The sequence below is a fragment of the Silurus aristotelis genome, assembly GCF_946808225.1.
Source record: "Silurus aristotelis genome assembly, chromosome: 7".
In the NCBI taxonomy this organism is placed as follows: Eukaryota; Metazoa; Chordata; class Actinopteri; order Siluriformes; family Siluridae; genus Silurus; species Silurus aristotelis.
Genome location: NC_139580.1, coordinates 26150254 through 26175688, shown reverse-complemented (window position 1 = coordinate 26175688; position 25435 = coordinate 26150254). Strand labels below are relative to the sequence as shown.

The following is a 25435-nucleotide window of genomic DNA, read 5'->3' as shown; positions in this document are numbered from 1 at the left end:
GAAAAGCAAATAAAACCCTACAGCTGTGGATTAGCTGAAATTCAGCAAAAAAAACAAACAAACAAAAAAACAGCTATTAAAAGGGAAAGCTGCTGAACCACACTAACAGCAAATTTGCCTGCTGGTTAGGCAGCAATGGGGATTTGTAAAAATTCAGTGGCTACACAATGAAGCGCTGTTTCTGTTTTGTACAAAGCAAGAAGAAAGACATCTGCAAGGCAGAAGAACGCATTGCGGTTTCTGCAGCATGCATACACTATGAAACTTTGCTTGCAAACATAAACAAGGACGCATCCAGATGTTTCACGTCACCCCTAGGGGTCAGGAGGGGTGAAACGGAAGTTTCAGTGTTTCTGTTTACAACATGCTCGGCTGATTGTCCCTTTTCTGATGAAAAGCCTGCAAGAAAGAATAGCAGATTTTAATCCTGAAGCTCGACGTAATACAGCAAGTTCATACATCTTATACCAAACCCACCCTTTATAAAAACTAACTATTAGGGCCATCACAGCAACACCTCCAATGACTGTCATCACTGCAGCAACGATAGACGAGGCAGAAAGTGTAGTGGACTCTGGAAAAGACGCAAACTTGCTCAAATATGACTAAAAAAAAGTATGTTCTTCTACTACTACAAGTAGAAATTTTTTTTCTGTTTTCTGGTTTCAGGGGAGAAGGACAAGACAGTAGGAGTAAGACAATGAAAGACAGTAGGAGTAACACAGAGTACATGTGTGTGAATGAGAGGGAGGGCAGTGGAGGGAGGGTAGTGGAGTGGTGCGGTTGCAGGGAGAAGAGGCGGAGAAGGTGGAGGAGTTCGGGTACCTGGGGTCAACAGTGCAAAATAATGTAGTGTGTGTTAAAGAAGTGAAGAAAAGAGAGCAGGCAGGGTGAAGTGGGTGGAGAAGAGTGATAGCAGGAGTGATTTGTGATGGAAGAGTATCTGCAAGAATAAAAGGGAAAGGTTATAGGACTGTGGTGAGACCTGAGATGTTGTATGGTTTTCGTTGGCATTGAGTAAAAGACAGGAGGTGGAGCTGGAGGTAGCAGAGCTGAAGATGTTGAGGTTTTCGTTAGGAGTGACAACGATGGACAGGATTAGAAAATTAGTTTATTAGAGGGACAGAGCATGTAGGACGTTTTGGTGACAAGGTGAGGGAGGCGAGATTGAGATGGTTTGGACATGTGCAGAGGAGGGACATGAGTTATATTGGTAGGAGAATGCTGAGGATGGAGCCATCAGGAAGGAGAAAAAGAGGAAGGCCAAGGAGGAGGTTCATGGATGTGGTGAGGGAAGACATGCAGGTAGTTGGTGTAAAAGAGGCAGATGTAGAGGACAGGGTGGTATGGAGACGGATGATCTGCCGTGGCGACCCCTAATGGGAGCAGCCAAAAGAAGAAGAAGAAGAAGAAGAAGGTATTAGCAAACAGCTCAAACCTGTGCAAATGAAGGAACCTGGGGTGTTGTGGCACAGCAGGTTTGGTGGACAGACAGGTCCACTTAGGCACTCATCAATATCTGAGACAAAGCCAATTGATAGTTGTTACCCTTGTGTTGATTTTTAGGTTTCAGCCTCAAGTCTTATTCAAACATGCACAAACAAACCTTGACAGATGGGGGGGTTTGGAGTCCACAACCGTGTCTTTGGATCGCAGGTAATGTTCGTTGCCCCATGAAGCAGATAGCCAGAGGGACACTGGTACAGCACTGCCGAATCACAGAGCACCGAGAAACCCACCGTCAGCCGAGGAATGGAGCCACACACTGGGTCTAAGGAGGGAGTAAAGGAAAAGGTATTAAGTACTTTATTAGGAGAATGGCACTGATAAAATATATGGCAGGGCTGTCCGATCTTTTCCACAAAGAGCCAGTGTGGGTGTTGGCTTTCATTCCAACGAGACACACCAGATTCCATCTGTTTAGATTTTCTTTTTGGGAAAAGATTGGACAGCGTTTCTTCTTGCTGCTCTCAAACCTGCCTCAATTTGTCAAAGCATGGATTTGATATGACTTTTGTTTTGATACATGGTGCATTTGGGAGTAGACACTAGACCAGGGGTCGCCAACCTTTCTAAAACAGAGCTACTTCTTGGGTACCGATTAATGTGAAGGGCTACCAGTTTGATACACACAGTTTTCAGTTTGATCTAAAATAACAAATGTGCTTGATTTACCTTTTATTATGTTATTATTAATAATTAATGATATTCATCTATGTGAAGACACTGATCATGTTAATGATTTCTCATGATAATTATCAACAACGATTGAACAAAGTAGGAAACATATCAAATGTTTAAACTGAGAATATATACTATTTTATGAAAGAAATCATTTTGAATATGATGGCTGTAACAGGTCTAAAAAAAAAGTTCCTTATTTACCAATGTGTAGCATCACGTCTTTTGTCTGTATACATCTGGGGACTGAGAAGACAGTTGCTAAATTTTTGTTCAGCATAATAACAAAAAACTGAATGTGTGTCTGTTATAGGATTAGCTGCTCAACAGTTCTGTGTGGGTTTTTTTGTTATATTTTTCATTTCATCATGACCAAAATGTTTTCAAATGGTAAAAAGGTCTACAAGTCAGACAGGCCAGTTCAGCACCCGGACTCTTCTACTAAGAAGTCACGCTATTGTAATAGATGCAGTATGCAGTTAGTATTGTTTCGCCCAAATATGCAAGGCCTTCCCTGAAAACATGACATTTTCTGGATGGAAGCATTTGTTGCTCTAAAACCTGTATATATCATTCAGCATTGATGGAGCCTTCCAAATGTGCAAGCTGCCCATTCTACAGGCACTAATGCACTCCCGTACCATCAGAGGGTTTTTAACTGAGCTCTGATAACAAGCCTGATAGTCCCTCTCCTCTTTAGTCCAGAGGATGTGGAATCCATGGTTTCCAAAAAGAAATAAAACATTTCATTTGTTCATTTTTTTTTTTCCCGACTTTTGTTGCCCTTGTCTCAACTTTTCGAGACATGTTGCAGACATCAAATTAAAATGTTCATAATATTTTGCTTCAAATGGTACGTTTCCTCAGTTTAAACATTTGATATGTTTTCTAGGTTCTATTGTAAATAACATATGGGTTTATGAGATTTGCAAATCAGAACCTTCTGTTTTTAATTACATATTACACAGCGTCCACAACTCCACATTTGGTCCCAATGTGCTCCAATAATACCTTTTACTTTTCTGGGAAGGTGTTCCACTAGATTTTGGAGTGTGCTTTAGAGATTTGTGCTTTATCATCTACAAGGGTGTTAGTAAAGTCGGGTATTGATAAAGGTGAGGTGAGGAGGCCTGGGGTGCAGTCAGCGTTCAAATTTACCCGAAGGTGTGCAATGTTTAAGACCTTCTATACCTTAAAGTATAGATATTTTTGTGGAACTGGATTTGTGCACAGGTTCTCCTAGTTCAAGTGAATAGAAAATGTAATGCTACCACATCCGAAAACATTCTGTACAATTGTGTGCTTTGTAGTAAAAATTCAGGGAAAAACCACATATGGCTGGAAAAGTCAGTACTTTGGTCATTTGAGAGCAGTTTTGTTTCAGTGGCTGTCTGTGACTGTAAATATCTATGCATAACAAATAAAGAGTACACACTCTCCTATTGGTCCTACCAGCGTCTGGTTCTTTCCATGCAGAGAGATTTAGGTGTGTGATGTTTGCATGTGTGCAGGGTAACAGCTTGTCAGGGTGAAGGGTCCGTACAAATGGGTCCGAGGGCACCAGGCAGATGTGCGTGTTGTCGCAAATTATGCGAGAGAGAGATACCATACGCAGCGAGCATCTCTGAGCGGTGCTGAACACACCCTCTCGCTCCCACCAGAACCTCACACAGACAGACAGACAGACAGACAGACAGACAGACAGACAGACAGACAGACAGACAGACAGACAGACAGACAGACAGACATGCTCATTTAATCTCAATTCAATGTATATATAATGTCTGATTTCTCATATAAATACTGTTTTTCTTCCAATAAGTTAATATACAACATATCATAATAATGTTGTAAATATAAAAAGGTGAAAGGAAGTTTTTAATAAATGTTTTAATAAATATTTTGACGTATGTGAATAAATCCAACCCCCCGTTCACAGCTTTGAGTTTTACTTACCATGATCCGTGACTGACTAAGGAGTATCTTAGCAGCAGAGATTTCAATATTTAACAATTTCTGGGAGAATCTGTAAAGGTATATTCTGGTCTAATTTCATGTTGTAAATTTGTTTTTGATTGCTTTTCAGTGCATCGATGTTGCTGTACTTATAGAGCCATCACACAGGCAATTTAGCCGATTTCATTTGATTCGCCGGCATGTGAAATGCAAATCCCTTCTGCACTGTGGCCTTTCTGCAGTTATTTATGTAATTTGTTAGGTTTATTGATCTGCATTGTTGTATACATTGTCTTTTATATATTTGTGTGATGTTTTGTACATTGTGGCTTCAAAATGTTGTGAGGAATCGACAATCTAGTGCCACCATCGTGTGTGTGTGTGTGTGTGTGTGTATATATGTGTATATATATATATATATATATATATATATGAAATTGAAATGATCAATAACTACAGGCTTACCGGTCTCCATCTCTGAGTGCACGAAATTGTTTGGCAATCAGGCAAGACAGCAGGGGTCCAACTCTCCCTCCAGACAGTGGACGCTCTGAGATAGCACCCACCCACACATCAATGTTCCAGACTGTACCGTACAGGGTGAGCAGCTTACGCACCAGGCCTACGCTCCCTAAAATTTCTATTAAATCAGATTCGTTCCCAGGGACGGAGAGACCACAGAACTCTCGCCATGCACCGTATCCTTGGTAGATAAAAATAAGGAAAAATTAAGATATAAACAAAAAAAAGTCATATTCTCTATTTATTAATCAGGATGTGCTTTAAAAAGGGACATTATGTATGTATGTATGTAATCGTTGACTATTTTGCTAATAGGATTCAAGCTAATAATTCTATCATAATTGCTATAATGTGAAAATCACATTACACTACCAGGCAGGCCATGATCACGTCCCCTCTGTAAGTTAAGAGCCCCAAGGTCCAGGGGCAGTCCACCATTGGCCTGGAACAGTCTCTCAGTCAACTCCTCCACCATCATTTGCTCAGGAGCCTGAAGCTTGGCTGGGGACAACAACATACCTCGCAGCACTGGATCTATACCACCTACAGAAACAGAGAAACCTAAATAAACCATAATGCAATATCATCTAATATCAATATCAATAAATATATTCACCTCAATTCCAAAAAAGCTGGGACACTGTGTAAAAATATAAATATAAATTATTGGTATATCTTATGATCCCATATTTTTTTTCACAATTGAACATATCTTCTTCTTCTTCTTCTTTCGGCTGCTCCCATTAGGGGTCGCCACAGCGGATCATCCGTCTCCATACCACCCTGTCCTCTACATCTGCCTCTTTCACACCAACTACCTGCATGTCTTCCCTCACCACATCCATGAACCTCCTCCTTGGCCTTCCTCTTTTCCTCCTACCTGGTGGCTCCATCTTCAGCATTCTTCTACCAATATAATTCATGTCCCTTCTCTGCACATGTCCAAACCATCTCAATCTCGCCTCCCTCACCTTGTCACCAAAACATCCTACATGTGCTGTCCCTCTAATAAACTCATTTCTAATCTTGTCCATCCTCGTCACTCCCAATAAAAACCTTAACATCTTCAGCTCTGCTACCTCCAGCTCCACCTCCTGTCTTTTACTCAATGCCACTGTCTCTAATCCATACAACATCGCAGGTCTCACCACAGTCCTATAAACTTTCCCTTTTATTTTTGCAGATACTCTTCTATCACAAATCACTCCTGTCACTCTTCTCCACCCACTCCACCCTGCCTGCATTCTTTTCTTTACTTCTCTAACACACTCTCCATTACTTTGCACTGTTGACCCCAGGTACCTGAACTCCTCCACCTTCTCCACCTCTTCTCCCTGCAACCACATCACTCCACTGCCCTCCCTCTCATTCACACACACGTACTCTGTCTTACTCCTACTGACTTTCATTCCCCTTCTCTCAAGCGCATATCTCCACCTCTCCAGGCTCTTCTCAACCTGCTCTCTACTCTCACCACAAATCACAATATCATCTGCAAACATCATAGTCCAGGGAGACTCCTGTCTGACCTCGTCCGTCAACCTGTCCATCACCACTGCAAACAGGAAAGGGCTCAGGGCCGATCCTTGATGCAGTCCAACCTTCACCCTGAACCAGTCTGTCGTACCTACTGCACACTTCACTGCCGTCACACTGTCCTCATACATGTCCTGCACCACCCTCACATACTTCTCTGACACGCCTGACTTCCTCATACAATACCACAACTCCTCTCTCGGCACCCTGTCGTACGCTTTCTCTAAATCCACAAATACACAATGCAGCTCCTTCTGTCCTTCTCTATACTTCTCCATCAACATCCTCAAAGCAAATAAGGCATCTGTGGTGCTCTTCCTCGGCATGAAACCATACTGTTGCTCACAGATGGTCACCTCTTCTCTCAGCCTGGCTTCCACTACTCTTTCCCATAACTTCATGGTGTGACCGATCAACTTAATTCCCCTGTAGTTACTGCAGGTCTGCACATCTCCCTTATGCTTAAAGATCGGTACCAGCACACTCCTTCTCCATTCCTCAGGCATCCTCTCCCCTTCCAGAATCCTGTTAAACAATCTGGTTAAAAACTCCACTGCCATCTCTCCTAAACATCTCCACGCTTCTACCGGTATGTCATCTGGTCCAACAGACTTTCCATTCTTCATCCTCTTAATCGCTGCTTTCACTTCCTCCTTACTTATCCTATCTACATCCTGCTTCACCAACTCCACATCCTCCAACCTTCTCTCTCTCTGATTTTCCTCATTCATCACCTCAATCATCAAAATACTCCCTCCATCTTCTCAACACACTCTCCTCATTAGTCAACACATTTCCCTCTCCATCCTTTATTGCTCTAACTTGCAGTACATCCTTCCCAGCTCGGTCCCTCTGCTTGGCCAATCGGTATAAATCCTTTTCTCCTTCCTTAGTGTCCAACCTCTTATACAGCTCCTCATATGCCTTTTCCTTGGCTTTCGCCACATCCCTTTTTACCTGCTGCCGCATCTCCTTGTACTCCTGCCTACTTTTCTCATCACTCTGTCGATCCCACTTCTGTTTTGCCAACCTCTTTCCCCTAATGCTCTCCTGCACTTCCTCATTCCACCACCACGTCTCCTTGTCTTGCTTTCTATTTCCAGATGTCACACCAAGTACTTTTCTAGCTGCCTCCCTCATCGCTCCTGCAGTAGTTGCCCAATCATCCGGCACCTCTTCACCACCACCAAGCCCCTGTCTGACCTCTTCCCTGAACCTCACACTACACTCTTCCTCCTTCAGTTTCCACGATCTTATTCTTCTTTCAATCCTTACTTTCCTCCTCTTCTTCTTCGCCTCCAAAACCATCCTACAGACCACCATCCGATGCTGTCTAGCTACACTGTCCCCCGCCAACACCTTACAGTCTCCAATCTCCTTCAGGTTGCATCTCCTACACAGAACATAATCCACCTGTGCGCACCTTCCTCCACTCTTATACGTCACCCTATGATACTCCTTCTTCTTAAAATACATGTTCACCACTGCCATTTCCATCCTTTTAGCAAAATCTACCACCATCTCCCCTTCCACATTCCTCTCCTTGAAACCATACCTACCCATCACCTCCTCAATCACCTCTGTTCCCTTCACCTACATGCCCATTAAAGTCTGCCCCAATCACCAATCGTTCTTTCCTAGGTACACCATCTACCACTTCATCTAATTCACTCCAGAATCTTTCCTTCTCCTCCATCTCACAGCCAACTTGTGGAGCATAGGCACTGATGACATTTATCATCATCCCTTAAACCTCCACCTTCACGATCATCACCCTATCAGAAACTCTCTTCACCTCCACTACACTCTTACTGTACTCTTCCTTCAGAATCACCCCTACACCATTTCTCTTTCCATCAATTGAACATATAAAATATCAAATGTTTATATTAAGGAAATGTAACATTTTAAGGAAAAAATAAGGTCAAATTTGAATTTGATGGCTGCAACACGTCTCATAACACGTCATTTTAGAATTAAATACTTGGAGAAACATTTTGCAACTAATTAGCCTAATGGACAACAGGTCAGTAATATGATTGGGTATAAATTAGTGTATCTTAGAGAGGGAGAGTGTCTTAGAAATAAAGACAAGCTTTAATCTGTGAAAAATTGTCAACAAATTGTGGAACAATTTCAGAATTATCTTCAACATATAAATAGAAAACACTTAAATATCTAATTTACAGTAGTTTTAGAGAATGTGGAGAAATCATTTTTATAGAATACATACAATTTTGTCTATTGTTGAAATTATTTAATGGGCATAATTGTATTGATCTGTGCTGCACATGTCGTACCAAAAGACAAAACATGTGTGTGTTTGACTTGAGTTTCTGTTGTCACACACACCTTCTTCCACCACCCTCCAGGAGGCAAACAGGGAGTGGTGTAAAGGCAGCGGTGGATGTTTAGGGTCGAGCTGATATCTGGGTCCCAGTCGGTTCACTATGGGCTGCACGGTCACATGGGCAAAGCGGAAGGCGGCAGTGGAGAACCCATTGGTTATGCTGGGGTCAACCTCAGGGTCATAATCCCGATAGGGTGGCATGAGCTCAGCGTATGCTCTGTGCCCCAGGACATGTGGCAAGTAGTGATCCCATGTCAAGATCTGAGATTGCAGAGAAGGGAAACTCACAGTTTTCAGACAGATTGCATGACCACTGATCAGGCTTAACATTATGACCACCTGACTAATATTGTGTTGGTCCCCCTTTTGCTGCCTTTCGTGACCTATCCACATTTACAGCATTAACTTTTTAAGCAATTGGAGCTACAGAAGCTCATCTGTTGGATCGGACCACATGGACCAGCCTTGGACCACTGCTACCGGGAATATCCCACTCGAGCTGCAGTTTGGGAGATGCTCTGACCCAATTGTCTTGCCATCACAATCTGGTCCTTGTCAAACACCATTTTTTCCTGTTTCTAACACGTCAACTTTAAAGACAAAATGTTCAGTTGCCGCCTAATAATAATATCCCACCCACTAACAGGTGCCATGATGAGAGATAATCAGTGTTATTCACTTCACTGCTCATAATGTTCTAATGTTATGCCTGATCGGTGTAAATCGGACACATCCAGCATTCTGTGTAATTGCACATAAGTTTTTTCTTGAACCTGATGGACAGCTCCAAGGATTTTCCTGGCCTCTTGGTACAGTGTATCTGGGCTCCAATGGGGGTTGAGCATGTGCAGCTTCCTGGCTATTCGATTATGCTCCCTCAGAAACAGGGTGTGGAGAGCAATCATTCCCAAATGCTCATTAGCCCGAGAATCACCTGAAAGACACAGCAGAGGAGAACATCGACAATCCATGTTTGTTAGTGATGTGCTGAACTAATAATATGCAAATGAAACGTAGGTAAATATTTAGTCACAGGTCACAGGTCGAACTGCTTGCTGTCGAGTTAGTGGACAAGTACTGGGTTTTTATTTCAAGTCCCTTTTCAGAAACTGTCTTCTCTCAGATTTGTTCTTTTCATTTCTTAGCCCAGTTAGAGCAAATACATTACTCAGGTTCTAGTTGTTTCAATAACATCTGGATGCTGACAAGAAGATGACCATCACATATCTGAAACAGAATATTGACCAGTTTTAGTCCTACAGTAAATATGGATGTCTGTCACTTGGTCAGTTGGTTTTCACATTGTTTGAGCACATTTAGAGTCCTAAATCTGAAACTGTTGCTTCAATCATGATATGATGGTGTGAACCTAAAATCTACTTCCACTTTCTGTGTAGTCTGCCAAAAGTTTGGAAACACCGATAAGAACTGTTAGAACTTCTGTAAGGTGGAAAACAGGAGAGAAGATGTTAGCAGACTGCCTCACCCCCACAGTCAAACATGGAGGTGGAAGCTTAACGGTTTGGAGATGTTTTGGAACAGGGAAGGTTCTGAGTGAAATGAATACTGAGACAAAATGGCTACCATTCCACACTTCAACACCATGGAATCCCATCTGGACTGCGACTCATTGGAACCGACTCGAAGCATATTCCAAACCCTGTATGCATTATTTGAAGAGCAAACAGTCGTCTGGAGTGATATCTATCATAGAACATCCTGCCCAGTCATTGCACCTAAATCCTATTGAACTGGTCTGGGATGGACTGGATTACTAGGTCAGAAACGAATCCTCAACTAATCATTTACACAAGGCATGACAAAGAATTTTAGCTGAATAGAGGAAGGATTTGTCCTGATGCTAAGAGAGTGTGTAAAGATTCTGATCTGAATTCATACCATTAATGACCTAGTTTGTTGCATACAAGTAAAAGGAACATGCATATGTCTCTCAAACACCATAAAAACTAGTTTTTACAGGCACTGTAAGTAATTTCCTACTTTTTTCTGTTTCAGTATTAAATAAAAAATTAAATGAAAGCATCGTGGTATCCATGTATACTCTGGTCATTAAATTTTGTATTTTAGAAGAATTTTCATTCATTCATCCATTTTCTCCCGCTTATCCGTAATTCGGGTCGTGGGGGCAGCAGTCTAAGCAGGGCCCCGCCTTCGACTGCTGCCCAAATCCTCACAGCACCGTCCCTTACGGTCCCTCCTGCAGGTGGTGAGCCCACGGGAAGGCGGCCCCACGTCACTCCGACGTCACGGACCTTGATATTTCCCTCGTAAGGGACCCCCGGAGCATAGAGGGTTAAGGGCCTTGCTCAAGGGCCCAAGAGTGGCAGCCTGGCGATACCGGGGCTTGAACCCCAGAACTTCAGATCGGCAACCCAGTGCCTTAACCGCTGGAGCCTCCACTCCCCCCGCGTTTTAGAAGAATATTTGTCTTTTTTTTTATTTATTTAAGAGAATATGAAAAATTAAAAAGGCCAGAACATGAAAACAGTATGTATAAGCTGTATAAGCTTCCTCTACTTCTGATCTGAAACTGCTGTCCTGAACCTGCTGTGCTGTATTGTATTTTCCCTTTTATTTTATTTTCAGTACAAAGAAATGGGAAAATGACTTGTTTTTCTAAAATGTGGTTCTGGAGCATTAGAACAAAATAAAAATAACGGTCCTTTTTCGTTTTCATGAATGAAATTTGAATGTCCAGAAGGTACACAGACCTGATTCACATTTTGTTTTGTAATTGTAAACAGCAAATAATTATTATATATTATTTTTACTTAAGGGCCACTTTTATCATGATTAATTACCACAAAATCATATCAATTAATCCATTAACCTGCCAAAAAGCAAAAGGTCAAGTTGCCCATAGATGTTGTGTTCTTTCCTGTGTTGAAGCCCTCTCGCGGTGCACACGGGTCCAGTTGTGTGTGTGTCCGGGGCAGGTACGGAAGGTAGGCGAGTCCCTGGTCTGAATGTAGCTGGTTGTGTGTGAGCAGGCCGAAAGGTGAGGAGAGATTACGCAGAGAGCGAGCGAGTTCCTCTGAACTGCCGTAAACCATGCTGGCATCTACAAAGGCAGTGATGGCGTTCAGCTGCTCCCGGTGTCGGCACACGACAGAGGCGTCTACACAGCCTGGAGCTGACCGGAAAAATGGCATGCAGCTCTGAACACCACGACGAGGGTCCATGAGAGGGATCTAAGGGAGAGACAGAAAGTAGGAGGAAGCGAAAGAGAAATGTGTGTGTGTGTGTGTGTGTGTGTGTGTGTGTGTGTGTGTGTGTGTGCACCCATCAGTGGTGGGCAGTCAGGGCCAGCAAAGCCTTCTCTGCTGGCCTAAACACTATCAGAAGAACTGACCATTGAACATTTACAACGTAAATTCTAATATTTGTTCTATGAAATTGTATTAATTTATTCCCAACAGTTTATTCTCTTTATTTTGTAGCATTTCTCTTGGCTGCACTGCTTCCAGTACGTGTATGTGGCTGTTAGATTTTTTTTGTCCATTCAGATTTCAGCCTCTATGTGCTGCCATGTCAATCTAATCTCCCCAGGGCCTTTACAATCAGTAGTGCTGGCCTATGTACCTTAGACTATATTTGCAATGGATCTGTTTCTTTAACCAATCAGATTTCATTTTCGCCTTACAGGGCCAGCTAGCTTATATTTATAAGTATATCCGAGACCAAATTAATTTCTCTTCCTCAGTCAGCGAAATTGATTTGGTCTTGGATATACTTAAAAATACATTTTCAAGAAAAGCTAGACATTGTGAGGAGGTCGGCCAACCCCAAAGCTAGCTAGCTTGTCTCAGCCCGGGAAAGGGTTTGTTCACCACTTCCAGACCAGTGAATACGAGCGGTACCACACGGCTCTGAGGAGCGGTGCAAATTAAGAGTCTGCATCACTGGTGAGTAGGTTGTATTTTATTTACATTTGAATGTTTTTGTTTCCAGATGATGTGGGTGGCACAGTTGTGGTTGTAGTTTAAAGGTTTGGTGCGTGCTTTAGTAAAATGGTGTTCACCCTCCATGTGAGAAATGCCTCTCTCTCTGTAATGCCACGTGTTGTTATATTGCGTTTTTGTATAGCATTAATGGTTTCTATAATTGATGAAATAATGATATTAGTGGTATTAAGAGGTGGATTAAGTCAGGTAAGTCCCCAATGAAGGCCCAGGTACCAAATGCACGGCCTGCCACTGGTGTGTATATATATATATATATATATATATATATATATATATATATATATATATATATATATATATATATATATATATAAACCTGAATAGGGAAACACGGTGTGTCTTTGCTGCAGGTACGGGTACAGTCCGCTCCGGTCCTGAACGAGGCCGTGCTTGGGCTCTGAGGGGTCAGCGACAGGTCATGGTCAATCCACTGCCCCCACTCGACCAGCAGATGGGACAGAGATGTATCCAAGGAGATTTTCTCATTCTGGGTGTACAACACCTCCTGTGACACCACACGAACCTACACAGGCATCAACAGTTCAGTGCTTATAAAAGAAAACAGGGACTATTCATTAATACTAATAATAATATCATAACAATAAATAGTGTATTAATCAAATATATGCAATGGCTATTTAATTTTTTAATTATTAATACACCTTAAAATATTATTCCATATGTCTCAGGACAAAAACGTGGATTTTTTCCAATATGCATTGATGCATTTCTCGCGTTCACATCACAAGTGTGAACAATGGAACTCAATTGGAAAGTTTTTTTGCATCATTATATAACAGTTCAATTAGAAAAAAAACTAAAATAGAATACATATATGTTTACACACAACTGCAGAGTCTTTAGAGTAATATTTAATATCTTACTGGAGGCAATGTAACGTTACTGTAGGTGTGTTGAGGGTTCCAGCCTCTGGGGATGCCGTGAAAATCTTCATACGCCGGTGGAAGCCAGCGAGCATATGGAGTATTAGCCGCCCCCAGCAGTGGATTCTGTCTGAATAAAAATGAAAAACTACACCTTTCAGTCTGCAGTAAAGACTCATCAAACAAATGATATCTCTCATGTACATTAAAGGAACACATTTTAATTTGACATTCATTGAAACTGTACAATTGGACCAGGGGATGCTTTTTGTAACCTGTAAGCCACCCTGTGAGTTTGTGTCTGACCTTGGATCCTAAGTTGGCCCTTTACTGTTGCACACTATTGAATTCACCTCAGGAATTTTTGCATGTGTGTTCTGAGATCAGTGGTGGTTAAAGTACACAAACCATGTACTTTAGATAAGGTAGAGATACACAGGGTAAAATATGACTCCAGTAAAAGTAAAAGTGCTCCATTTAAACTTTCACTTAAGTAAAAGTACAAATATTTGCCTTCGAATGTATTTAAGTAGCCGAAGTACTTTCGATTTATGATTTATTACGGCTATAATGTTCTTATTATCATTTTTGTCACATTTTAGTTTTACTTAATCAACTTATGTGAAAGGGGGAGTGGAGGCTCCAGCGGTTAAGGCGCTGGGTTGCCGATCGGAAGGTCTGGGGTTCAAGCCCCGGTATCGCCAGGCTGCCACTCTTGGGCCCTTGAGCAAGGCCCTTAACCCTCTATGCTCCGGGGGTCCCTTACGAGGGAAATATCAAGGTCCGTGACGTCAGAGTGACGTGGGGCCGCCTTCCCGTGGGCTCACCACCTGCAGAAAGGACCATAAGGGACGGTGCTGTGAGGATTGGGCAGCAGTTGAAGGCGGGGGCCTGCTTAGACTGCTGCCCCCGCAACCCGGATTACGGATAAGCGGGAGAAAATTAATGAATGAATGAACTTATGTGAAAAGACTCGAATGTTACTCTCAGCACACTGATCTATTAATAGAATAATATTAATAAGTCAAACACTGATATCTATTCAAATCATCATGAGCCCAAAATCTTCTTTTTACCTGTTTACAAAAATTGTGCAATGAAGGCCACGGGTGTTGTGGCGGGTTCGAGTCTGGAGTTTCTTCCTTTATTTATTCCTCTCAAAATGCTTTTTTTTTTATATACTTTGAAGTACATTCAAAGGGAGCGATGGGGAAAGTGGAGCATTTTTACTGGAGTAATATTTTACTTAGTGTATCTCTATTATACCTAAAGTACATGGTTTGTGTATTTCGTCCACCATTGGTCTTCAGTGCTGCCATATTCAGTAAGTACCTGTTGTTGCAGTGGCCTGGAATGGTGCGGTAGCGCTCTGAAAGGCAGACTCTTTTGCACTCAGGTCTCTTGATCTCTGCTAAACAGCCTGTAGCTTCCAATAAGGTCTCTACATCCTCCATGCTCAACAGCTCTAGGACACACACACATCAGCCATGATGGACTCACATGAGCGTCACACAATTTGATTTAGATTTAGTGGAAGTAGGCATGCTGTAGACGTGAATGTATTAAAGAGATGTTTGTGGATATTAAGGTGATTAGATCGGACCTTTGAATATTTGTGGTAAAGTCTATACCGGTATGTTTGGGCTGAGCCATGGTGTGTGTGTACACCATCTCTCTGATGACTTCCATCGTGTTGTCCAGCAGCTCCGCAGCGCTGATATGCTTCCTGGTTCCAGTGCCGATCTGTTTAAACTGTGCCAGCAGGTCACTGGGACGGAAAGAGCCGTGTTTCACAGACATCTTCACTCTGAGACACAAAAGCTCAAAAATTAACACAGCAGCATTTCATTTTGTAAAACATCTCCAATTTAATGAGATCTAAACACATCAGACCTCTCATTAGTCTGCGCATAAGCAGCATCTGTTAGCTCTCTGGCTCGCCTTAAAGCCTCCTGAATGAAGGTAGAGCCCACGTACACTGCGAACACATTGGCAGTTTACGTTCTTAAACAGGTGCTCGAACAAATTCAATACATATTTCAGGGATTATAATGATATACACAGATCAGGAATAACTTTGTGGCCACCAATCAGGCATAACATTATGACCACCTGCCTAATATTGTGTTGGTCCCTCTTTTGCTGCCAAAACACTCCTGACTCATCGATCATCAACAGCATTACCTTCTTTAGCAATGTGAGCTACCGGAGCTCGTCTGTTGGATCGGACCACACGGACCAGCCTTCATTACCCACGTGCCTTGATTAGCCTTGGCCGCCCATGACCCTGTCACCGGTTTACCACTGTTCCTTTCTTGAAACACTTTTCATAGATACTGACCACTGCAGACCAGGAACATCCCACCCACTAACAGGCGCCATGATGAAGAGATAAATCAGTGTTATTCCCTTCACCGCTTATAATATTATAATGTTATGCCTGATCTGTCTACTTGCCTCAAGAATTTACTTGTAAGCAAATTGGTAGGTACAGTATGTGCAATGAAAATGAATCATATCTTGAATATCAGCTAATGCATCTGGTATTTCCTATTATAGAATTACAAATAAAGTTTATTATTTCTAGACATAATTACAGTATAGTAATTGGTATACTGTGGTCAGATCATTTTGCTTCCTCCTAGAAGTACATGCGGGAGTGGTGGCTCCAGCGGTTGAGGCGCTGGGTTGCCGATCGGAAGGTCTGGGGTTCAAGCCCCGGTATCGCTGCCACTCTTGGGCCCTTGGGCAAGGCCCTTAACCCTCTATGTTTCGGGGGTCCCTTACAAGGGAAATATCAAGGTCCGTGATGTGGGGCCACCTTCCCATGGGCTCACCACCTGCAGGAGGGGCCAGAAGGGACGGTGCTGTGAGGATTGGGCAGCAGGCGGGGGACTGCTTAGACTGCTGCCCCCGCGACCCGAATTACGGATAAGCGGGAGAAAATGAATGAATGAATGATAGAAGTACATGCTTGCCAAGTGATCAATGACCTACCAGAAAAAAATTATTATATAAAGCTTATAATAGAATGTACTTCATAAATCTTTTTTTATTTGGCAGATGCCGTTACCCAGAGCGACTTACATTTATCTCATTCATACATTGAGCAGCTATAGGGTTAAGGGCAATGCTCCGGGGCTTAACCACTAAGATAACCCCCCCAAACTCCCCCCTCCCCCCCCCCCCCACACACACACACCCCACTTAAACAAATTCCAATTTAAAGGTATTTTAACTTATCATATTTGATTTGTATTCAATAGTTGCAGCCAATAACATCAAGCATGCACATGCATTTTTCAGATTATTTTCAAACATTACCATTACCTTGAGTTGAATTGCTCTTCGAATGTGATTGAACCGACCTCACGTCTGAATCACAACAATGATTATTGGGTACGTTAAAAATGTTCAGTTTGCTTCGGAAGTATGTAATAATTTTTTAATTCAGGGAAAATTAAAAATTAAAAACATTTACCACCTGTTATGCTTTTTTCAGGAAACTGGGATGCAAACAGGGGCGGCAACGACATCAGGAGCGTCAGAGTCAAGGAAAACAAAGGCATCTACACACAACAGCAAGAACACAATTTACTTGTATGCATTGCAGAGGGGGCAAAAGTACACACATCCTTTACTTAAGTAGAAGTACAGATACTCATGTTTTGAAATACTCGTGTAAAAGTTGAAGTACTGATTATACTTTTTTACTCAAGTGAAAGTAAAGAAGTCTTGGCTCTGACATGTACTTAAGTAAAAAGTAGTTATTACTTCTACCTGTTTTAGCTGTTAACTGGACCTCACATCATATAAGATAGATAGATAGATAGATAGATAGATAGATAGATAGATAGATAGATAGATAGATAGATAGATAGATAGATAGATAGATAGATAGATAGATAGATAGATAGATAGATAGATAGATAGATAGATGGATGGATGGATGGATGTGATAGCCTAGTGGGTTAATGTCAGGGTCCCCACAAGGATGAGTTTGAGAGTTTGATTCCTGGTTGCTGTGTTGGTAAATAAAACTTCTGGACCTTGTCCACTCTGAAAACATTTTAATTCTGTCCTTTCTGTGTTGGATTAATTTCTTGATTTCCTGGTCTTTAATGAAAGATAACTCCACCAAAAAAAAAAAGCACTTCTGTGGTAGCTCAGTGGGTTACGGCTTGTGCCTGAACATGGTCCTTAATATAGTCCACGCTGGTGATAAGGATTCAAAGCCAGTCCTACATGCCTTCTTTCTTACTGCGCTGGCATGAAACAAAGTATGAACCCTCCAAAAAGCTCACATGCTTTTCAGCAGCGGTCGCTCAGTGGTTTAAGGCTTGTGCCTCATCTAAACATGCTTCCCAGTCTGATCTCTTCCATGGTTCAGTGGGTTAAGGCTGGTGCCTCGCTGAAGTCCTAGACTTAACACTCGACACACACTCATTACTCATCTCAGCCCATTCCACCATCATTTATTTATTATTATTTATACTCTACCATACTACACTGTTTACATGCTGTTTTTTGAACCTTTGACTCTATTATACCGTTTACATGCTGTTTTTTGCACCTTTACTGTTTCTTATTACACTATACTGTTCTTATACTATACTGTTTACATGCTGTCTTTCGCACCTCTTGACTGCTGCTGTATTTTGCACTACATTGTGTCTGTTTATATTCACTCCCGGGTATAGTTTTTACACTTCTCCTCATACAGTACTGTATATTCAGAGTATACAGTAGGTTTACTAGTTGGCGCTATCTCAGGTTTTGTGTCTTGTCTTGTGTTTTCTGTCTGCACTGTCTGTCTGTACTGTTTTTTGTCTGCACTGTTTGCACTAGGTTGCACTCGATGCACTTTATGTAGCTTGTTGTTGTTTAGTGTAGCACCAGGGTTCCGGAGGAACGTTGTCTCGTTTTTACTGTGTAATGTGTACCACTGTGTAAAGTAGAAATGACAATAAAAGCCTCTTGACTTGACTTGACTTGATGGTGAGGATCAGGGTTTGAATCCTGCTTTGTCCCTGCTAGTCACGATATAGGTTTACTTCCTACGTCTGTCTTTAGCATTATATTCTTGTGTTGATGGTTTGAAAGAAAAGATAGACCTGCTCTAAATAATCGTCGCAGCCGGTCCTTCCCAATGGTTCAGTGGGTTAAGACTGGTATTTCGCTGTGGGTGGGGTTCAGGGTTCGAATCCTGCTTTCTGTGTTTCTGTCTGCTCTGAATTTCTTGCTTTGAAGCATGAAACGAAGGATAAACCCCCAAAAAAAAGAAGGTGTGTTGTGGGACTTGATGGCTTTGTGGTAAAAGCCTTGCCTCTGAGCTCAGAGGTTGCTGGTTCGAATCTGGCTTGTCCCCACACTGGGTAAGCTGAGTGGAAAGCAGTCTGTGGTGAGCAATGGACTGGTTGATTGTGAACAAAGGCTGTGAAGACCTGCTGCTTCACAGCCTCAGAAAAAGTGAGGGTGATAGGTTTTTGGCAGAATTTTTCCCTATATGCAAAACTAAGTCGATACTTTTTTGAACGTTTTTGCTTCATAACCCCCTATTTTCAGCTTCTCAGGCACTGGGGGGCAGATGCCCGGATATTGCCCCCCTGCTTCAGGATACACCCTCCGAAACCATCCACATCCAACCTTCCACGCAGCCATTTCTGACACCTTCCACACTCTTAACTTCGAGCCCTGGCCGGGGTTTGAACCGGCAACCTCTCAACCCAGAGGCAAAGCTCTTCCAATTGAGCCACAGGATCTCCTGCAAGAAACTGATTTTTAGGACCTTTTTTGGTTCTTTTTTAAAACATTTTAAACAAAAGCTAAGTGGAAGGAATCGAACCGGGTGAGTCCAATAGCAGCTACCACTTCACTGACCATTACACCAACACAGGAGAGGCAAACAAGCCTTTGCTTATTGGACTCTTGGCTTTTCTATAGGTAGGAGACCACTGTTTTCTCTTAGATCATGATGGTAGAGGGTCAAAACTTCTCCTTCCTGTACATTCTCTCAGTAACGAAACGAAGTCTATGAGAAGTGACTCAGGTACAAGAACCACATCTCCAACACCTGCACCACTGATATACCATGATTTACCAGCAACCAGTTTTAATGATCTTTTATTGTTCTGTTTTTAAAAACTTCTTATAATGTTCAATATGAAACTAGAGGTAAGATTTAAACCAGGAAAGTCTTTCATCATAGATCACTAATGGCATTACTTTCAAAACTCAAAACTTTGTTAGACATGTAAATAAGCAGGAAAGACAGAGACAAAGACAAAGAGACACAGACACAGCTTTAGAAAGAGTGAGAAACAAATAGAGAGACAGCAAGAGAGAGACATATACAGTGAGACAGAGACATTTACTAAAAGAGACACAGAGACAATTAGATAGAGAGACAAAGATAGCGAGATATAGCCACTTCCTGTTGGAAGTGTTTATCCCGAGCGACTCTTAATGATCTCATTTACTAAATGAGCAGTAGTGAGTTAAGTGCTTGCTCAGGTGCCCAAAACTGGCAGCTTGGAGGTGTTAAACATGTATCATATGTACAGCATGTGATATATATGTAAGCATATGTACAGTGATTAAATATAAAGGCTAAATCAGTGCAAAGACGTGTGGACATCATTAAGAGCCATTGCTATGTTTCCACACGGACAGTTAATGAGGTGATACCGGAGAAACTGCACCTCTTCAAGTCAAGTCAGGAAGCTTATATATATAAAATTATAGACATTTTACAGATTTAAATGATGTATTGTTTTTATCTGTATGATTAATAAAGACAGTAATTTAAGTTTGTGTCGTCATTATGAGGGAAAACCCCACAAAACGCCACCTAGAGGTTTAATTGTGGTTCAGGGTGAAGGTTGGACTGCATCAAGGATCGGCCCTGAGCCCTTTCCTGTTTGCAGTGGTGATGGACAGGTTGACGGACGAGGTCAGACAGGAGTCTCCCTGGACTATGATGTTTGCAGATGATATTGTGATTTGTGGTGAGAGTAGAGAGCAGGTTGAGAAGATTGTTGAGATTGTTTTTATCTGTATGATTAATAAAGACAGTAATTTAAGTTTGTGTCGTCATTATGAGGGAAAACCCCACAAAACGCCACCTAGAGGTTTAATTGTGTAAAACATGGCGGATTTTGGTGTTTGATTTGAGACTTGGCGCATAAATAATTGCCGTTTTAAATCATTTTAATTTTGACAGCCAAATACACACACACATTATATATATATATATATACACAAAACGAATTAAAAATGTTGTTACCTAATGAATGTGTCCAGGCTGACGATCCACATATAGAACACAAGCAGAGAAAAAATGATGGTCATCATGAATGTGTCTGTTCTGAATGTGAATGTGTTTACATCACTGACTCCCTCTGTCTCATCCACATTAACCCTAAACTTCTTACTGCCTTCTGCCTGCTGATTCTTAGCTCCGTAATCTAGTCTACATCTGTGGTGAGTGAGAGTCAGGACTTTATACACCAGTGGATTGAAAAAGACACACAATGACAGGAAATCGGTTGTGAAAATATTACACCAAATCAGTGGATTAAAAGTAAAGTAACGAGTCTGTATTAAAAATGTAAGAAGTAGAAAGTACAGATATTTGTGTAAACATGTAATGAGTAAAAGTTAAAAGTTAAAAATAAATAGTGGAGTAAAGTACTAATACCAAAAAATCTACTTAAGTACAGTAACAAAGTATTTGTACTCCGTTACTTCCCACCTCTGCTGCATTGATAGCTTTCAGTGATGACTACACATTTACATAGTTAGAAAACAGCTCGTCTTTTAATGTTTTTGAGAAACACGTGAATGTCCCTTCTGTTAAATGCAGCAAGGTAATTTAACGTCATTTAATATTCATGTTCATCAAACTGTTGCCTTAGGCAATAACATTCAGTATTGGGTTTGGATAAAATACATATTTTCTCTTATATGTAGTTTTTGTGTATATTTGTGGAACATTCAAGCTAAATAAAACAAAAAAAAGAGAAAAAAATATTATATATATATAAATATACATCCATATATACACACACACACACACACACACACACACACACACACACACACACACACACACACACACAAGATATGGCTGTCAATCGATTAAAATATTTAATTGTGATTAATCGCACGCCTGTCATTAGTTACCTGGTGATTAATCACAATTTAATTGCACATTTTTACCCTAACTCTAAATGTACCTTAAATTAATACATTTCAGGTTTTTTATACTCTAATCAACATGAGCATGGACAAATATTGATGCTTTACGCAAATCATCATTTACAAGAATATTTTGTCTTCATGCTTTTTGTTTAGTTTGGTCAACCTGAAGAGGTCAGACAGGGGCTTGGTGGTGGTGAAGAGGTGCCGGATGATTGCAACTACTGCAGGAGCGATGAGGGAGGCAGCTAGAAAAGTACTTGGTGTGACATCTGGAAATAGAAAGCAAGACAAGGAGAAGTGGTGGTGGAATGAGGAAGTGCAGGAGAGCATTAGGGGAAAGAGGTTGGCAAAACAGAAGTGGGATCGACAGAGTGATGAGAAAAGTAGGCAGGAGTACAAGGAGATGCGGCAGCAGGTTAAAAGGGATGTGGCGAAAGCCAAGGAAAAGGCATATGAGGAGCTGTATAAGAGGTTGGACACTAAGGAAGGAGAAAAGGATTTATACCGATTGGCCAAGCAGAGGGACCGAGCTGGGAAGGATGTACTGCAAGTTAGAGCAATAAAGGATGGAGAGGGAAATGTGTTGACTAATGAGAAGAGTGTGTTGAGAAGATGGAGGGAGTATTTTGAGCAGCTGATGAATGAGGAAAATCAGAGAGAGAGAAGGTTGGAGGATGTGGAGTTGGTGAAGCAGGATGTAGATAGGATTAGTAAGGAGGAAGTGAGAGCAGCGATTAAGAGGATGAAGAATGGAAAGTCTGTTGGACCAGATGACATACCGGTAGAAGCGTGGAGATGTTTAGGAGAGATGGCAGTGGAGTTTTTAACCAGATTGTTTAACAGGATTCTGGAAGGGGAGAGGATGCCTGAGGAATGGAGAAGGAGTGTGCTGGTACCGATCTTTAAGCATAAGGGAGATGTGCAGACCTGCAGTAACTACAGGGGAATTAAGTTGATCGGTCACACCATGAAGTTATGGGAAAGAGTAGTGGAAGCCAGGCTGAGAGAAGAGGTGACCATCTGTGAGCAACAGTATGGTTTCATGCCGAGGAAGAGCACCACAGATGCCTTATTTGCTTTGAGGATGTTGATGGAGAAGTATAGAGAAGGACAGAAGGAGCTGCATTGTGTATTTGTGGATTTAGAGAAAGTGTACGACAGGGTGCCGAGAGAGGAGTTGTGGTATTGTATGAGGAAGTCAGGCGTGTCAGAGAAGTATGTGAGGGTGGTGCAGGACATGTATGAGGACAGTGTGACGGCAGTGAAGTGTGCAGTAGGTACGACAGACTGGTTCAGGGTGAAGGTTGGACTGCATCAAGGATCGGCCGTGAGCCCTTTCCTGTTTGCAGTGGTGATGGACAGGTTGACGGACGAGGTCAGACAGGAGTCTCCCTGGACTATGATGTTTGCAGATGATATTGTGATTTGTGGTGAGAGTAGAGAGCAGGTTGAGAAGAGCCTGGAGAGGTGGAGATATGCGCTTGAGAGAAGGGGAATGAAAGTCAGTAGGAGTAAGATAGAGTACGTGTGTGTGAATGAGAGGGAGGGCAGTGGAGTGATGCGGTTGCAGGGAGAAGAGGTGGAGAAGGTGGAGGAGTTCAGGTACCTGGGGTCAACAGTGCAAAGTAATGGAGAGTGTGTTAGAGAAGTAAAGAAAAGAGTGCAGGCAGGGTGGAGTGGGTGGAGAAGAGTGACAGGAGTGATTTGTGATAGAAGAGTATCTGCAAAAATGAAAGGGAAAGTTTATAGGACTGTGGTGAGACCTGCGATGTTGTATGGATTAGAGACAGTGGCATTGAGTAAAAGACAGGAGGTGGAGCTGGAGGTAGCAGAGCTGAAGATGTTAAGGTTTTCGTTGGGAGTGACGAGGATGGACAAGATTAGAAATGAGTTTATGAGTCTCTGCCATCTCAATGTTTTATTGTTAACATGAGTGTGTACAAATAAAAGTAGACCCTTAACAGATTTGAATGATTTATTGCTTTTATCTGAACAATCAAAAAATACAGAGTAATTAAAGTGCGTTTGTCGACCCAGAGGGTTAATACACAGGTCCTTCCTTCCTTCCTTCCTTCCTTCCTTCCCATCCATCCATCCATCCATCCATCCATCCATCCATCCAGCTACACATCTATACATACACACACCTACATATACAGTACACACACACTCACACTCTCTCTAGCTCTGAACCAACATGGCTACAATTAGCTGACCCAAAGCGTATGTCATTATATGCGTATGTTATTTAGCGAGCAAACATCAGCTGGATTGTTACCCATCATAAAATGACCTGCCCAGTTACTGCACCTAATCCTATTAAATTGCTCTGGGATGAACTTTAGCGCACAGTCAGAAAGAAAATTTAAATAAAATAAAATACTGAAGAACAACTTTGGCAAGTTTTACAAGAGGCATGGCAAAGTATTTCAGCGAAACGAACTGTCCAGATGCCAAAAATGTTTAAAGCTCTTATTCATTTTAAGGGAGGATTCTTCAATGAAAATACAGTAAAACATCTGTACATTTATATACGTGTTTTGGTCAATCTTACTGTTGCATGACCTAGTTTGTTGCATGTAAACAAAAGGGACATGAACGCATCTTTAAAAAAAACCAAATATATTCTCATTACAATGTAGTGTCATTAACACTCACCGTATAAACAAGCTCCATTTGTAATGCTGTTCCCTGTAACGCTCTTCAATCGGAGTACTCAAAACTTCAGTGTGTTAAGATTCACCATCCTTAAGTACCAAAATAAACCATTTACTGAATGTGACTATGAGGCTGCCCTCTAATATAATAGGTTACGCCAAGGTTGTGACTTTTATACTCTGCCTAGAGCCGATCCGGTATGTGCAGAATTCTCTTATCTGTTCACATGGTGACAACAATCCCACATCAAACAATACCGACCCCCCATACAAACACCTGTATGCTCTATACTAATTATACCATAAACCAAACCAAATCCTTTCTTCATATTAGAATGCTGTATTTCTTTCTGCGAGTGCTCTATTTTAACCAGAGTCACCCTTTATGTATGTGTACTGTTTTAGCATGTGAACCAAATTGAACTGGGGAAAAGATCCTAAACAGGATCGTTCTAAATCTATTTAAGCGATCACTTGTATACTGATTACTGAATACAACTCAACAGCAGGTCGCCTTGTTTGAAGGTTCCGCATGTAGTCAAGACGTGTGTTAATTAAAGACGTTATTTGGCTTGAAATGTTTGTGTCAAAAGCAGCCACTCAGCTAGAACAATAAAAAGGAGCGTCAAACTAAAATCCCCTTCCTGACGTCAGGGGCAGTCCTCACTTTCCAATTTGAAGCCTCTCTCTTATCAGTATGGCAGAGGCTTCTCTGTTTTCTCTTCCAATCCTCTGACTGTCAGTATTCTCCTCTCCAGGTGTGCATGATCTCGATCCGATTGAAGCTCTGCCAGGAAGAATAGTCATCAACAAGAGGAGATAAATGTGAGGAAAAAGAATGCAGGGAAGGTGACAATTCGCTGATTGGTATTAAGTTATGAACTTGAAGGATAAGAATTCAATAAACAAACTTGAAGGTTAATACTGTATGTCCTCACCCTTTCCTTTGGCCTCCTAAATATGTTTTTCCCAGTGGCACCTGCCTGAGAAAGATATTCAGTCTGGGAAAAAATGTTTCTTCTCTCATTTTTATACAGAATATAGTATATTAGATTTGAATTAAGAGAAGGCTGATTACCTTGTACAAAAATCATTAGTATAAAACCCTTTCAGTTTATTAAAAAGAAACAAAATTTTGGGGATTAAAAAAAAAAAAAAAAA

At 41.6% G+C, this 25435-nt stretch overlaps 1 protein-coding gene across 1 annotated transcript; it reads right to left on the bottom strand.

Moving 5' to 3' along the window:
- Nucleotides 1–314: 314 nt before the first annotated feature.
- epx (eosinophil peroxidase) lies at nt 315–25364 on the bottom strand. Its single transcript, XM_083546243.1, has 18 exons — nt 24276–25364; nt 16900–16984; nt 16746–16790; nt 15309–15393; nt 15047–15222; nt 14748–14880; nt 13416–13545; nt 12848–13054; nt 11397–11757; nt 9319–9479; nt 8548–8806; nt 5032–5202; nt 4603–4840; nt 3634–3845; nt 1607–1771; nt 1439–1519; nt 478–574; nt 315–399 (listed from the first exon to the last, which is right to left on the bottom strand). The coding sequence occupies exons 1-18, from the start codon at nt 24291–24293 to the stop codon at nt 345–347; spliced, it is 2679 nt and encodes an 892-aa protein (XP_083402369.1). The 5' UTR covers nt 24294–25364; the 3' UTR covers nt 315–344.
- Nucleotides 25365–25435: the final 71 nt, after the last annotated feature.

Coding starts and splice junctions, on each gene's coding strand:
- epx (XM_083546243.1), bottom strand. Junction 13,055..13,415: donor GTAACGTTACATTGCCTCCA/GTAAGATATTAA, acceptor ATGCCTGTGTAG/GTTCGTGTGGTGTCACAGGA. Junction 575..1,438: donor AGGTTCCTTCATTTGCACAG/GTTTGAGCTGTT, acceptor CGTCTTTTCCAG/AGTCCACTACACTTTCTGCC.